This window comes from Aquarana catesbeiana, linkage group LG09 (assembly GCF_042186555.1).
Source record: "Aquarana catesbeiana isolate 2022-GZ linkage group LG09, ASM4218655v1, whole genome shotgun sequence".
NCBI classification, from domain to species: domain Eukaryota; kingdom Metazoa; phylum Chordata; class Amphibia; order Anura; family Ranidae; genus Aquarana; species Aquarana catesbeiana.
Window position 1 is genome coordinate 62,038,345 of NC_133332.1, and position 14,131 is coordinate 62,052,475.

General features: G+C 46.7%; 1 protein-coding gene across 1 annotated transcript in view; it reads left to right on the plus strand.

The window, feature by feature from the left end:
- LOC141107728 (cytochrome P450 2G1-like) overlaps positions 1 to 14,131 on the plus strand; it is a 61,601-nt gene that overhangs the window by 12,998 nt on the left and 34,472 nt on the right. Inside the window, exon 4 of the mRNA XM_073598653.1 lies at positions 486 to 646. Within this exon, the coding sequence (XP_073454754.1) occupies positions 486 to 646 (161 nt within the window). The remainder of the gene's footprint in view (positions 1 to 485; positions 647 to 14,131) is intronic.

Here is a 14,131-nt window from a genome sequence, read left to right on the forward strand (position 1 = left end):
CAAAGCAGCAGTTCAGAGTGAGGGGAAGTCCTCTCCTTGGCTTTGTCATGTGACCAGAGCCAAGAAGGAGTAAAGGGTAACTTCTCATGGCTGTTGGCACTGCAGTTCCATCAAAGTAAAAAAAAGTCAGGCGTAAAATAAATGAACCCTAAAACTAAATGATTTAATAAGCAAAGGGATTTTCCTTGAAGTCAGCCAATGTCATGGCCTTTTTATAGGGCGCAACTTTTTTGTTCCGAGGCTGCCTCTGATTGGTATTGTTACTTAAGTAGTAAATGACTAACAACTAAAACTGAATATATCTAATTCTTTGCATTGCTGACATATGTAGACAGATTAGCTCATTGCATCTTTGGACTCATTGGGTATTTGAACTGTCCCGTGTCCTGATAATCTATCCATTGCTACTCATTGCTGTCTATGGTATCTTTTTGGAGGTCCTAATATTAGCCTTGATCTTCACATTCTAGTTATATGTTTTTTAGGTACTGTCTTCGATCCAACATTCTTTATCCGTCGATCAGTTTCTAATGTCATCTGTTCAGTCCTCTTTGGGAGAAGGTTTGAATATACAGATCCAAAGCTGCAGACACTACTGGACTTGATAGCCGAGAATGTCCGGCGGGTAGACAATATCTGGGTTCAGGTAAAATTTGTGATGGTGTCAAAAAAGTCCTTGGAATCAACTGAGCTGACTATACACAGGCCAATAGAATAGTGGCTGGTAATTCCTTAGTGGAAACTCTGGAACACCAAGACCTTCCACTGTCTTTTTTTATGACTCAGCTGAAGTGTGGATGTGGAATGTGCACTCTAAAGGCTTTATTCTCTTTTCTAAGGAATCATCAATGTACCACAAAGTGTCCTAACGTAAGTGGTCAGACACTATAGCTAGCTCCTGTGTTTTTCACCTATAGCAGCCCCCTTTCCCATAAGGCAAGCAGGTCTACTAAGCAAAGCAAACAGGTACTTGCGGTTGGCAGACAGGCAGAGTGGTTCAATGACAGTCCAGGTACAAGGCAGGCAAGGTTCAGAATAGTCAGGGTCAATCCCTAGTCAAAAGGCAGGCAGAGTTCAAAGAATAGTTCGATATCCGATCCAATGTCGTCAACAAGGGGGAATCCAAACAGCAGAGCAGGACAGACAAACAGGCAGCTTGAGCACATGTAACTAGCGCTATCAAAAGCATGAGACTGCAGGCTTAGCTGGCTTAAATCGGGTTTGGTCCTCACCTAGAGACTGACCACATCAGTCACCTTGCAGGTGGACAGACAGAGGGATGCATCATAGCCAAAATCAGGATGCTGGAATGAGGCCAGCAGCTGTCAAAGAACATGAGCGTTTAACAAGCTCCTGACACAGAGATTTATTGTGATAAGCTTTTACAAAATTCATGTTTTTTTGTTGCTAATCTCTAATAGTGATGAGCCAAACACCAACCCCACCCCCCTCCCTGTTTCAGGTTGCAGCAGAACATGCGAACATGCAAAAAGTTTGTTCGAACACTGTTAAAGTCTATGGGACACGAACGTGAAAAATCAAAAGTGCTAATTTTAAAAGCTTATATGCAAGTTATTGCCATAAAAAGTTTTTGGGGACCCGGGTCCTGTCCCAGGGGACATGTATCAATGCAAAAAAAGTTTTTAAAACGGACGTTTTTTCGGGAGCAGTGATTTTAATAATGTTTAAAGTGAAACAATAAAAATGAAATATTCCTTTAAATATAGTGCCTGGAGGGTGTCTATAGTATGCCTGTAAAGTGGCGCAGTTTTTATCCTGTGCTTAGAACAGTGCCACAGCAAAATGACATTTGTATTGTTAGGTCCCGGCAATATAGATTAAAATCATTGAGAAAAACGGCATGGGTCCCCCCTTTGGGTCTGGTATGGGGTTTTTTTTTTTAAATGATGTGGGGGCCCCCCAGGCACTATATACTCTGAACATAAGTGTATATATACTATATGGCCTGCCCAATATACTCTGCAGAAAATTGGGCCTTAGGTGTTGGTGATACCAGAACACTGTAAGCCCTCACAGTTACTCTTGGTGGGCGCAGCAACGAGCCCTGCTGTGAAATATTAGATCAAAAATTGTAATTGCATGCCCCTGTTAAACAGAGGCAGAAAAATTGGGCCTTTGGTGGTGCCACAACACTGTAAGCCCTCAGTTACTCTTGGTGGGCGCAAGAACGGGCCCTGCTGTGAAATATTAGATCAAAAATTGTAATTGCATTCCCCTGTTAAACAGGGACAGAAAAATTGGGCCTTTGGTGGTGGTGCCACAACACTGTAAGCCCTCACAGTTACTCTTGGTGAGTGCAGGAACGGGCCTTGCTGTGAAATATTAGATCAAGAATTGAAATTACATGCCCCTATTAAACAGGGGCAGAAAAATTGGGCCTTTGGTGGTGGTGGTGCCACAACACTGCAAGCCCTCAGTTACTCTTGGTGGGTGCAGGAACGGGCCCTGCTGTGAAATATTAGATCAAAAATTGTAATTGCATTCCCCTGTTAAACAGGGACAGAAAAATTGGGCCTTCAGCAGTGGTGGTGGTGCCCTAAACCAAAAATATTGTTGGAAGCTAGCATCATTAAGATTGAGGAGGAATAGGATAGTCACTCAGCATAGGCAGTCTTCAAGGGATCCCACATCCATAGAAAAGTCAATCAGTTACATCAGCATCAGGTGCTTGATAGCTTGCTGATTATGAATATGAGCCTATCAACGGACTCTGTGGACAGACACACTCTATGATACGTTACAAACCCTCCAGCAGCACTGAATGTGCGTTCAGAAAGAACGCTGGATGCAGGACAGGCCAGTAGCTCAATTGCATATTGAGCAAGTTCTGGCCAGTGGTCCATCCTCAAGACCCAGTAACCCAGTGGATGGTCTGTTGGAAAGGTCTCCAAGTCTGCTTTTGCCCATAGATATTCCTGCACCATGTAGTGCAGACGCTGGCGATGGTTGCTTGAACCGATCAGACCTTGGTGCTGAGGTCTGAAAAATTGTCTAAAGGCATCGGTCAGCCGGTCACCTTCTCCACCGCTCCTCTTCTGACTGTACGAAGCCTCAGCAACACGATGTCCAGCACCAGGAGAGTGTAACCTCCCAGGGTCTGGAAATGCATTGCACAAACCTTTCATCAAGGCCTCCTGAAGATGTTTCATCCTCTGCTCCCTCTGCGAAAGCAGGATGAGTTCTACAACCTTACCCTTGTAACATGGATCAAGAAGGGTTGCCAGCCAGTAATGATCCCTCTCCTTGATACTACGAATCCTAGGGTCCTTTCGCAGGCTTTGCAGAATCAGGGAGGCCATGCAGCATAAGTTTGCAGAGGAATTTGATTCTTAGTCCTCTGGGTCACTAAGGATCACATGATTTGTAACAAACTCCTCCCAGCCACGTACAACTCCTTGGGTTTATGGGGATTGAAAACCATCCCTTGAAAACTGCTGCTGAGTGTTATCCTCCACGTCCATGCTGACACAATCCTCCTCCTCTTTTTCCTGTGTGTTTGGCGGGCCCTGCAGGAATACTATCTGGATAAAGGGGGCCTTGAGAGGTAAGGAAGTCCTTCTCTTTCTCCCGCTGTTCTGCCTGAAGTGACCTGTCCATGATTCCATGAAGCTTGTGCTCCAACAGGAAGACAAGAGGGACAGTATCACTGATGCTTGCACTGTCACTGCTCACCATCATCGTGGCCTCCTCAAATGGTGACAGGACAGTGCATGCATCCTTGATCAGTAGCCACTGTCGTGGCAAAAAGAAGCCAAGCTCCCCTGACCCTGTCCTGGTGCCATACTCACACAGGTACTCATTGATGGCCCTCTGCTGTGTGTGCAGCCGCTGCAGCATTGCCAACATTGAGTTCCACCTGATGGGCATGTCACAAATGAGGCGGTTGGTGGGCAGGTTGCATTCCCTTTGAATGTCAGCCAGCCAAGCACTGGCATTGTATGACCGGGGGGAAATGACCACAGACTTTTCTGGCCTGCCTCAGGAGATCCTGTAAGCCTGGGTACCTGCTCAAGAAGCGCTGCACCACCAAATTCAGGATGTGTGCCAAACATGGGAAATGGGTCAGGGCGGAGAGAAGGTTGGTGCCATTGTCGCATACAACCATTCCTAGCTGAAGCTGGCATGGCGTCAATCACCTCTGAGCCTGCCCCTGCAGAGCTGCCAGAATCTCTGCCGGAGTGTGGCTCCTGTCCCCTAAGCAGATCAACTCAAGCACCGCATGGCATCTTTTTGCCTGAGTGCTTGCGTAGCCCTTTGAACACTTACGGAGCACCGCTGGTTCAGAGGACAAATCTGCAGAAGAGGCCATAGAGGAAGAAAAAGAGGAGGGGGGAGGAGGAGAGAGCTTGTGGCAGAATCACCATTAGCATTTTGGAGGCATGGTGGCGGAATAAGCTCCAACAATACTGAACCCTGTCCTGCATCCTTCCCAGCTGCCAGCAGAGTTACCCAGTGTGCCGTGAAGGAAAGGTAAAGTCCCTGCCCATACCTGCTAGACCATGAGTCAGCGGTAATATGCATATTACTGCTGACCATCCTGTCCAACGAGGCCAAAACATTGCCTTCCACATGCCGGTAGAGAGCCGGAATGGCCTTCTGTGAAAATAACTGGTGTTTTGGAACCTGCCACTGAGGTACTGCACATTCCATAAATTCACGAAAGGGGGCAGAGTCTACCAGCTGAAAAGGCAGCAGTTGCAATGCTAGCAATTTGGCCAAGTTAGCATTCAGACGCTGAGCATGTAGATGGCTGGGGCCAAATTTCTTAATCGTACATCATGGGACACAGAGCCTTAAGTAATTACTTAATGGGTTATGGGCCACCTTCAGGTGTTGACGCTGGTATACCCAATCAAAGAAGTTCACTCCCTATATAACCCCTCCTCCTTCCAGGAGCACATGAGTTTTTTGGCCAGTGTCTAAGGTGTTGGTCACGAGTGAAGATGTGCTCTGGGGAGCTCCAGGAGGGATCCATGCTGGATTTAAAAAAACCTCCACTACCGGATCCATCCACGCCACTGCGGCCACAGGATGGTACCCGGGCCTCGCATAGAAGAATGAGGTTTCCTCGCATAGAGGAATGAGGTTTTGCCTGTAACGCTTCTCTTTGAGGTCTGAACCCTAGGAACTAGGACTCTTTTTGGTCTTGCTACATTACCTAAAGTTGTCCTGAGGGGTGCTATACAGCTCCAAAGGAGTGGAACCCCTATTAAAAGGGACCCGGTCTTTGAAGGTTTAATTACGCTGCCTGCTGTGATGGGTGAAGTTTGGATCTTCTGTTTTCAGCAGTATCCTGCAGCAAGGAAAAGGTAAGAGAAAAGCTTAGGAACTGCAAAGTCCACCTATGACTTTTCTTTCAATATGTAATATTGTAATGCCTTAAAACTCCTCTAGAGGGAGTAAGAATGCATATACCCTGTCAATCTGTGCTAACTTACAGCGTGTGTCCTAGCAGCTGGAGGGGGTTCTCCTCTCCCCCCCAATTGGGGAAATTGAGTGGCTGGGGGTACATGTACTATTGCACATTACAATTTTAAACAGTTTTGTGAAATGCTAGTCTGACACTAAAATGCTGACAAACTGCCAACCAACTGGAGCACGTGAGGGGTGTACACAGGCATTTTCCGTACAGGAAAAGACATTTAGCATCAGATTAATCTATGCTGCCATTGTTTTTTTCTTTCTATTGCTCAGCAAATAGAACATTTCTTAGAGTGACTCTGCTTTTGTGCTTAGCACTATGGCTTCCAAGGTTACTACTAAGGCACCAAGAGTTCCACCCCCAGGCGCTGGAAACTCCAGCTATGCCTTCACACTGTCATCCTCTCCGGAGATACCAGATATGGTAAGCCAGGGTGAGTCTTTGGAACCGATTGGTGGTGCAATTGCTTCTCACACTTCAGCCTCTGTAAAAGTGACTAAAGATGCATTTCCTCTGCCCTGCAGGGCTTAGAAGGAAGATTAGTGGCTTTAATTGCATCCTCCATCCAAGGCGATAGTAAGTGTGCTAGATTTCTCTCTCCCACTCCAAACCCTTTACCAAGGGAACAGTGCGGACAGGATGAGGTGTTACTCTCAGACGATCGAGAGGAAAAACAAGCCGATTATTCCTCTGTGGAGGAAACAACAGTTGGTGATTCAGCTTTTCAATCTGAGGTACAAATCCTTACAGAAATGGTTCACTCTACTTTCATGCTACCCCTAACAGAGTTAGCTGAAAGTCTGGTTTCCTCCTTGGGTTCTTTGAAACCTTTACAGCCTTTGTATGCGTTTTCTGTCCATACATTACGAGAAAAGCTTTTTATACTGAATGGGATCATCCTGATAAGCATTTTTTTCCTTTCAAAGAGATTCTCAGTTCTCTATACCATGGAGGAAAGATTCACCAAAAAAAATGGAAGGTTCCAGCAGTTGACGCTGCGATTTCCAGTGTGAATAAAAGTCTAACTTGTCCAGTAGACAATGCACAAATGCTTAAAGATCCAACAGATAAGAAGTTGGAATTCCTGTTAAAATCCTCTTTTTCCTTGGAAGGTACCGTTACTCAGCCTGCAGTCACTGCAATGGGCATCTGTCAGTCCTTAAAGGACCATTTCACAGAGGCTCTTAAAGAGGTCCCTGCGCAACAGGCCCGTGAGTTGGCAGAATTACCAAGGCATTATGTTCTGCTATAGGCGCTATGAAAGATTTTATTCACCAGGCGTCCTGCCTTGCGCTTATGCTAATACACATGCGTAGAAGCCTTTGGTTAAAAAATTGGTCAGCCAAAGCACCTTGCAAAGAGCTTCTGACTAGTTTCCCTTTTCATGGGGAGCGATTATTTGGCGATGATTTGAATAAACACATCCAGACGATTTCTAGTGGAAAGAAAGTGTAAATGGATTTTTTTCTCTTACGCCTGGGGCATCCGCCTCTAGGCAGTGGCGACGGCTTCCACCGTCAGACTCTGGAGGAAAGCCTCAGGGTCAGGCTGATTGAAAACACTTTTTTTCCTCCGCCCTGCAGGGCCTAGACGGAAAATTAGCTACTTTAATCGCATTCGCTATAAAAGGTAAGGAATCGTGTTAGATCCCCCTCCCCCACCTTAGATCCCTTATTAACAGTGGGTAGAGGATGAGGTGTTAACCTCAGGTGATCAGGAAGAAAGGCAAACCGATTACTCCTCTGCGGAGGAGACAACTGGAGATTGCTGGTGCAAATCTCCTACAGAGATGGTTCGTGCCTCTTTCAAGCTACCTCTAGTAGAGTCAGCCGATAGTTCTCTTTCTAGGTTCCTTAAAACCTTCACTGCCTTTTTCATGCGCCTTTACATGTACAGATCCACGCAGGAATTCAACAGATATCAGTTCCTGAAGATCTGCTCCTTTCTATTGAGTCAATCAGGTCAGTAGTTTCCTTCCTACAAGGAGGAAAACTTCTGGCGTCTATCGGCATCAGGGATGCATATCTGCATGTCCATATATTTCCCGCTCACCAAAGGTTTCTGCGGTTCGAAGTAGAACAACAGCATGTCAGTTTGTAGTCTTGCCCTTCGGGCCAGCTACAGCACCTCGAGTGTTCACAAAAATGCTAGCCCCACCTCTAGCCAGGTTTGGGGAACAAGGCATAAACAGTCTTGGCATACCTAGACGATCCATTGCTAATAGACCAATTGGTGTTTGGAGTAAGGTGTACACATTACAACCAGTTACCTGGAAAAGTCTGGGTTGCGTTTTTCAACCTAGTGAAGTCTCCCTTAAAACCGTTAAAAAAGCTAGAGTATTTGGGTCTGATCATAGATACAGCCCAGAAAAGGGTGTTCTTGCCCAGGCAAGAGATAACTCCATAAGAGAGTTGGTGCGGATGGTCAGGTCAAAAGGAGATCCCTCCACTCGCCTTTGCATGAGTTTGTTAGAAAGGATGGTGGCTTCATTCGAAGCAGTTCCCTATGCCCAGTTCCATTCGAGACTGTTGCCAAACAGTATTCTATCAAAACGATCAAAGTTTTGGACTTGCCAATGCAGCTGTCCCCAAGGGTGTCCCAAAGCCTCAATTGGTGGTTACTAAAAAATCTGCTAAAAGGTAAATCCTTCAGACCACTTATCTGGAAAGTGGTAACGACAGTGAAAACAATTGTCCAAGGACAGTGTTCAAGAACCAAAAGAGCATTGCCCATTAACATTCGGGTAGGATCCAATCCGTGGCTTATATCAATCACCAAAGGGGGCACCAAGAGTCTCTCAGCGCAGAGAGAGGTGAACCATATTCTAACTTGGTCAGAAAGAAATATTCCATGCCTATCGGCAGTCTTCATTCCGGGAATAGAGAATTGGCAGGCGGACTACTTAAGTCACCAGCAGATTATTCCCAGGGGAATGGTTTCTTCACCCCAACATATTTTCGGGTTGTTTGTCAAAGATGGGGTACTCCGGATGTAGATCTTCTAGTGTCCAGTTCAACATAAAGTTAGTCAACTTTGTCTCCAGAACAAAGGATCCATTCGCATGCAGAGCAGATGCATTGGTAAAATCGGGGGATCAGTTCTCACTGATCTATGCATTTCCCCCTGGTCAATTGCTGCCTATTCTATATTTTGCTATATATTCTAGAGTTTGGAAGGCTTATGTTTCCCTGTGTGAATCCAAGGGTTGGCACCCTTGGAGATATATCATAGGCAGAATTCTTGCCTTTCTACAATTAGGCGTAGAGATGAATTTAGCCCTGAGTACTATTAAGGGCCATGTCTCAGCCTTATTGATCTTATTTCAAAGACCGCTTGTTACGCATTCTTTAGTCAGGGGTCAGTGGCATTGCTGTAAACGGAAATTAATTCTGGACAGCCGCACTCATAAATTAGCCTTGTTTATTAAGAAGATGCACATCTATTACAAGATAACAGCAGTGTGGCTGTCCAGAATTCATTCCCCTTTACTGCTACCAGCAATAGCTAGCAACTTTAACCTCCGAACCAAGAAGGATTCATTTTGGTCTGTTTGGACTTTTTTCTGGAGCAGTGATTACTTCTTCTTACAGTCAGTGGCGTTGCTATGGGGGTGCGGGGGGTGCGGCCCGCACCCGGGTGACACCCGGCTCAGACTGGCACTGGTGGCGCATTGAGAGGGGTGCCGCGGCTCCCTCCTTCCCTTCCGGGATCTCCTCTCCTCTGCTCCATGCCATCTGCGGGGAGAGTGGGGGAGGAGGGAGTGAAGCAGAGATAGACTGGGTGCCCGGTATTCGACCGTCCCCACACACACCTCCACACGGCGCGGCCACGGCTGCACTCACTGCAGCTTCCTCCTTGGCTGAATTGGCTCTGACATGTACACAGGCAGGGAGGAAGACCCGAGCATGTGGAGGGACACCATCCACGCTACAGCATCTGCCCTGAGGTATGCAACAGGAGTGTTGCAGAGGAGGGGGACATAGTGGTTGGGGGCATTGGCAGGTAACAATTATGCTGCCAGGAGTGATTTTAGGGGGGTTAGAGAAAAGGTGCTAGGGGGTTCTCTTTGTTTTGGGTTGGAGAGGACTTCTACTAGAAGTTTGACCCCCCTCCCCCAGCGCAATTCCTCTCCCCTCCCAAAGCACCTCTAGCACATATCCTTTCACCCCCCCCAAATCAAAGATCCCATCTCGGATCCATCCACCCCCTCAATCCCATTCTGGCTCCATCCACCCCCCAATCCCATCCAGCTCCACCCACCCACCGATCCCATACCCGCTCATCCATCCCCTCTGATCCTGATCCCATCCTGGCTCCATCCATCCCCCCGATCCCATACCCGCTCATCCATCCCCCCTGATCCCATCCGGGCTCCATCCTTCCCCCCTGATCCCAACCCGTCTTCATGCATCCCCCCGATCCCATTCCGGCTTCATCCATCCCCCTGATCCCATACCTGCTCCATCCATCCCCCCTGATCCCATCCCCAATCCCATCCCAGCTCCATCTATTCCTCCGATCCCATCCCTGCTCTATCCATTCCCCTGATCACATCCTGGCTCCATTCATTCCCCCCATCCCTTCCCAGCTCCACCCAGTCCCCAATCCCATACCCGCTCCAGCCATCCCCCCTGATCCTAATCCCATCCTGGTTCCATACATCCCCCCCCCCCCCCTGATCCCATACCCACTCCATCCATCCCCCCCGATCCTATCCCCACGTCATCCACCCCCCCTGATCCCATCCCCGCTCCATCCATCCGCCCTGATCCAATTCCGGCTCCATCCATCCCCCCAATCACATCCCAGCTCCATCTATTGTGGTAGGTTACCCACTAGCCTGCTTAGTGACGGGGGGTGGGGGGTGACACCATGTATTACTGCACCAGGTGACACCAACCCTAGTGACGCCACTGTCTGGGGTTTTATGCAAGGGATGATGTGGATTAATCCGCCAGTTAAATCACCCTTGAGCCCTTGGGACTTGAATTTAGTTTTGTCAGTGTTACAAAAACAGCTATTTGAACCGATACAGCATATTCCGTTAGTCCTTCTGAAAAGGAAGCTGGAATTTTTGGTTGCTATATCCTCAGCAAGGAGGGTTTCGGAAGTGGCTGCTCTTTCTTGTAAAGAGCCATATTTGATTATTCATGAGGGCAGAGTGGTGTTACGCCCTCATCCAGGATTTTTGCCAAAAGTGGTTTCAGGTTTTCACCTGAACCAAGATATTGTCCTGCCATTGTTTTTTCCAAAACCATGTTTCAGGAAAGAAAAGTCACTATATTGTCTTGATGTGGTGAGAGCAGTGAGAATCTATTTAAAGGCAACTGCTCAGATTCTTAAGACTGATGTCTTATTTATTCTGCCAGAGGGTCCTAAGAGGACAGGCAGCATGGAAATCCACTGTCGCTAAGTAGATTCGGCAAATTATAATTCAAACGTATAATTTAAGGGGTAAGAGGTGCACTCTACCAGGGCAGTTAGTGTTTCTTGGGCAGTGCATCACCAGGCCTCCTTGGCTCAGATCTGTAAGGCCACAATTTGGTCTTCAGTGCATACATTCACAAAAGATTTTATCAGGTGGATGTAAGGAGGTATGAGGATATCGCCTTTGGGCGCAGTATGCTGCAGGCAGCAGTATAAGTCCTTAAGTCTGGGGGTACCCTGCGGGTTGTCTCTCCCTCCCCTCAATTAGCATTGCTATGGGACGTCCCATTAAGTAATTACTTAAGGCTCTGTGTCCCATGATGTACGATTAAGAAAATAGTATTTTTATTACAGCTTACCTGTAAAATCTTTTTCTTGGAGTACATCATGGGACACAGAGGTCCCTCCCCTCTTTTGGGATTTAAAGTGGATGTAAACCCAATGTCATCCTTTCTAAACTACTGCCACAGGGGTTATCTATAAGGATATACATGCCTCCTGCATGTATCTTTACCTGTCAAATGTCTCCCCTCTGTCTGTTATGAGACCCGAAAAACTGCAGATTCTGTGGGTGGGTCTGTTATCTGGAGCTTGGTGGGTGGAGTCGGGATGTCAGTACACTCCCCGCCCACCTCTACACTCCCCTTGTCAATATGCATTTTCTCCTGTGTATTTCTTACACTGAACTTCTACTATGATCTCTAACATCCAGTGAAAAGACAGGAAAGTAACCACATGACTTCAGCATGCCAAATCATGCTGAGGTGTGGAACAGCCAATCCTTGCAGAGCTGCTGAAGAAAGGAGTGGGGGTGGGAATTAAAAAATAATGCATGTCTTAGGCTAGTGCACGAGATATGTAAATCACCTGTCACTCACAGCAAGGGGGAGGATTTGACAAAGTTTTTCTCTGTTTGTCAAGTTTTATCTCACTGAACATTAAAAGAGGATTGCTCAGAGCTGGATTAATGCTTTGTGGCAAGACTGGGCTCAAATGATAGGAAATCTTATACTCTACATTATGACATCAAAAAAAAAAAAAAAAATTGGGTTTACATCCACTTTAAGTATATTGCTTTGCTACAAAAACTGATGTGCTCCTGGAAGGAGGAGGGGTTTATTACAGGTAATCTGTAATAAAAATCCTATTTTTACGGTTTAGCAACTGGGGTAGGGAATTTTGCCTGCTAAAATCAGATGGTGGTGTACTGATAGCAGATTGGCTGCAAGTACTTGGGACACCTATTGCTATACCTTCATTCCTCTCAGTGCAGGTTTTTGAGAGGACTGGAGGTATAGTGGGGTTGGAGATCCCAGATGAGGAGCAAGGAGAAGTCCACCTTTTTCTTTGATGTGGGTCTTACAAGTGCTGTTGCCAACGAACTGCATGGGAGTTCGTCATATGTCTGGTCAAGCATGTAGTGCCCAAGTGGCTGCTGTTCTGGCCACGTTTGATCCGCTTCAGACATAGGTTGCAAACAGCAACGGTGCGATCTGCTGCACACATGTCAAAAAAGGCCAATACCAAGGAACTTTTCAAAATCAGCGGGGAGTCAGCAGCGCCCTGCACCTGCGGAGCTCTGCAGTAGGGTGGCTACCCTTAAGCTGCCCCCTAGAGGACATCCTGCCTCGTTGGAGTTGTGCCACCTCCTCCTCTTCCCCTCTTCTATCAGGCACCCAAGTAGAGTCAGTGACCTCAATATCCCCTCCCTCCTCATCACTGAAGCAAACTTGGCAGTATGCTGCAGCTGCGGGAACATGACTGCCAGTTTCTTGTCCTTCTTGGGCACCCCCTCTCTTTAGGCTCATGTTACTCCCTTCCTCAACCGTGCGTAATGGTGGGGCTATGGAAGGAGTGACTGTGGACAAGGAACCGGTAGAATAGGCTGCTTTGGCAGCTGCATTGGAAGGCAAACTTTTCTGAGCCTGGGTGACAGAGGATAAGGAGGAGGAGGACGGCTTTGTTATCCACTCCACCAACTCTTCTGCATGTTCTGGCTCAATAATACGGCCAACAGCAGAAAAAAAGGACAAGCGTGCCCCATGGCCACCTGCAGAGGATGCACCATGTCCATGACCAGCACTGTTGACTGTAGACACAGAGGCTGCTTGCCCTCTTTTAGTGGCCTGTGAGTGTCTGCCTCTCCTTGGTGGCCTTCCAGACATGATGTATATTTTGTTTTGCAACACCACACTACACTGTATTGTGTACTGTGTATACCACAAGAAGTGTAGTAGCAACTGCACTATGGCTGCATTGTATTGTGTACACCACCAGAAAAATTATAGCAACTGCACTACGGCTGCAGTGTATTGTGTACTGTGTACACCACCAGAAAAGTAGTAGCAACTGTACTACGGCTGCACCATATTGTGTACTGTGTATACCACCAGAAGTGTAGTAGCAACTGCACTATGGCTGCACTGTATTGTGTACTGTGTATACCACCAGAAGTGTAGTAGCAACTGCACTACGGCTGCACTGTATTGTGTACTGTGTACACCACCAGAAAAGTAGTAGCAGCTGCATTACGGCTGCACTGTATTGTGTACTGTTTACACCACCAGAAAAGTAGTAGCAACTGCACTGCGGTTGCACTGTATTGTGTACTGTTTACACCACCAGAAAAGTAGTAGCAACTGTATTGTGTACTGTGTACACCACCAGAAGTGTAGTAAAAACAGTGCACCACGGAATGTACTGTAGATATAGGCTACACTGGATGCAGAGTATATATATATATATATATATATATATATATATATATATATATATATATATATATATATATATATATATATACAAATACACTGCCACTAACTGAATAACCTGCCTGCTTAATCTAAATCAAGCTATCTCTCCGTCCACACCAACACTACACAGGGCCGCCGTGTAGGCAGCCTTATATAGTGTGGGGCGTGGACTTGGTCCCCCTGAGCCATGATTGGCCAAAGGCACCCTGCCTTTGGCCAATTATGGCTCTCTTAGCAGAGGGTGCTGGTATTGGCCAAATCATGCAGGTCAGGTGCATGCTTTGGCCAATCATACAGCAATACACTGCGATCTTGCAGTTCATTATGGGGTGCTTGAATTTGCCCAGAACACCCCATAATGTTCGTTCTTTGGCGAACACCCGATGTTCGAGTCGAACTTATGTTCGACCCAAACATCGAGCTCATCTCTACTCTAATTGGATGTATCCAAATATTTTAAGTAGTGATACTTTGAGTAGGGAAGGTTTAGAACCTTGCAAATGTACAC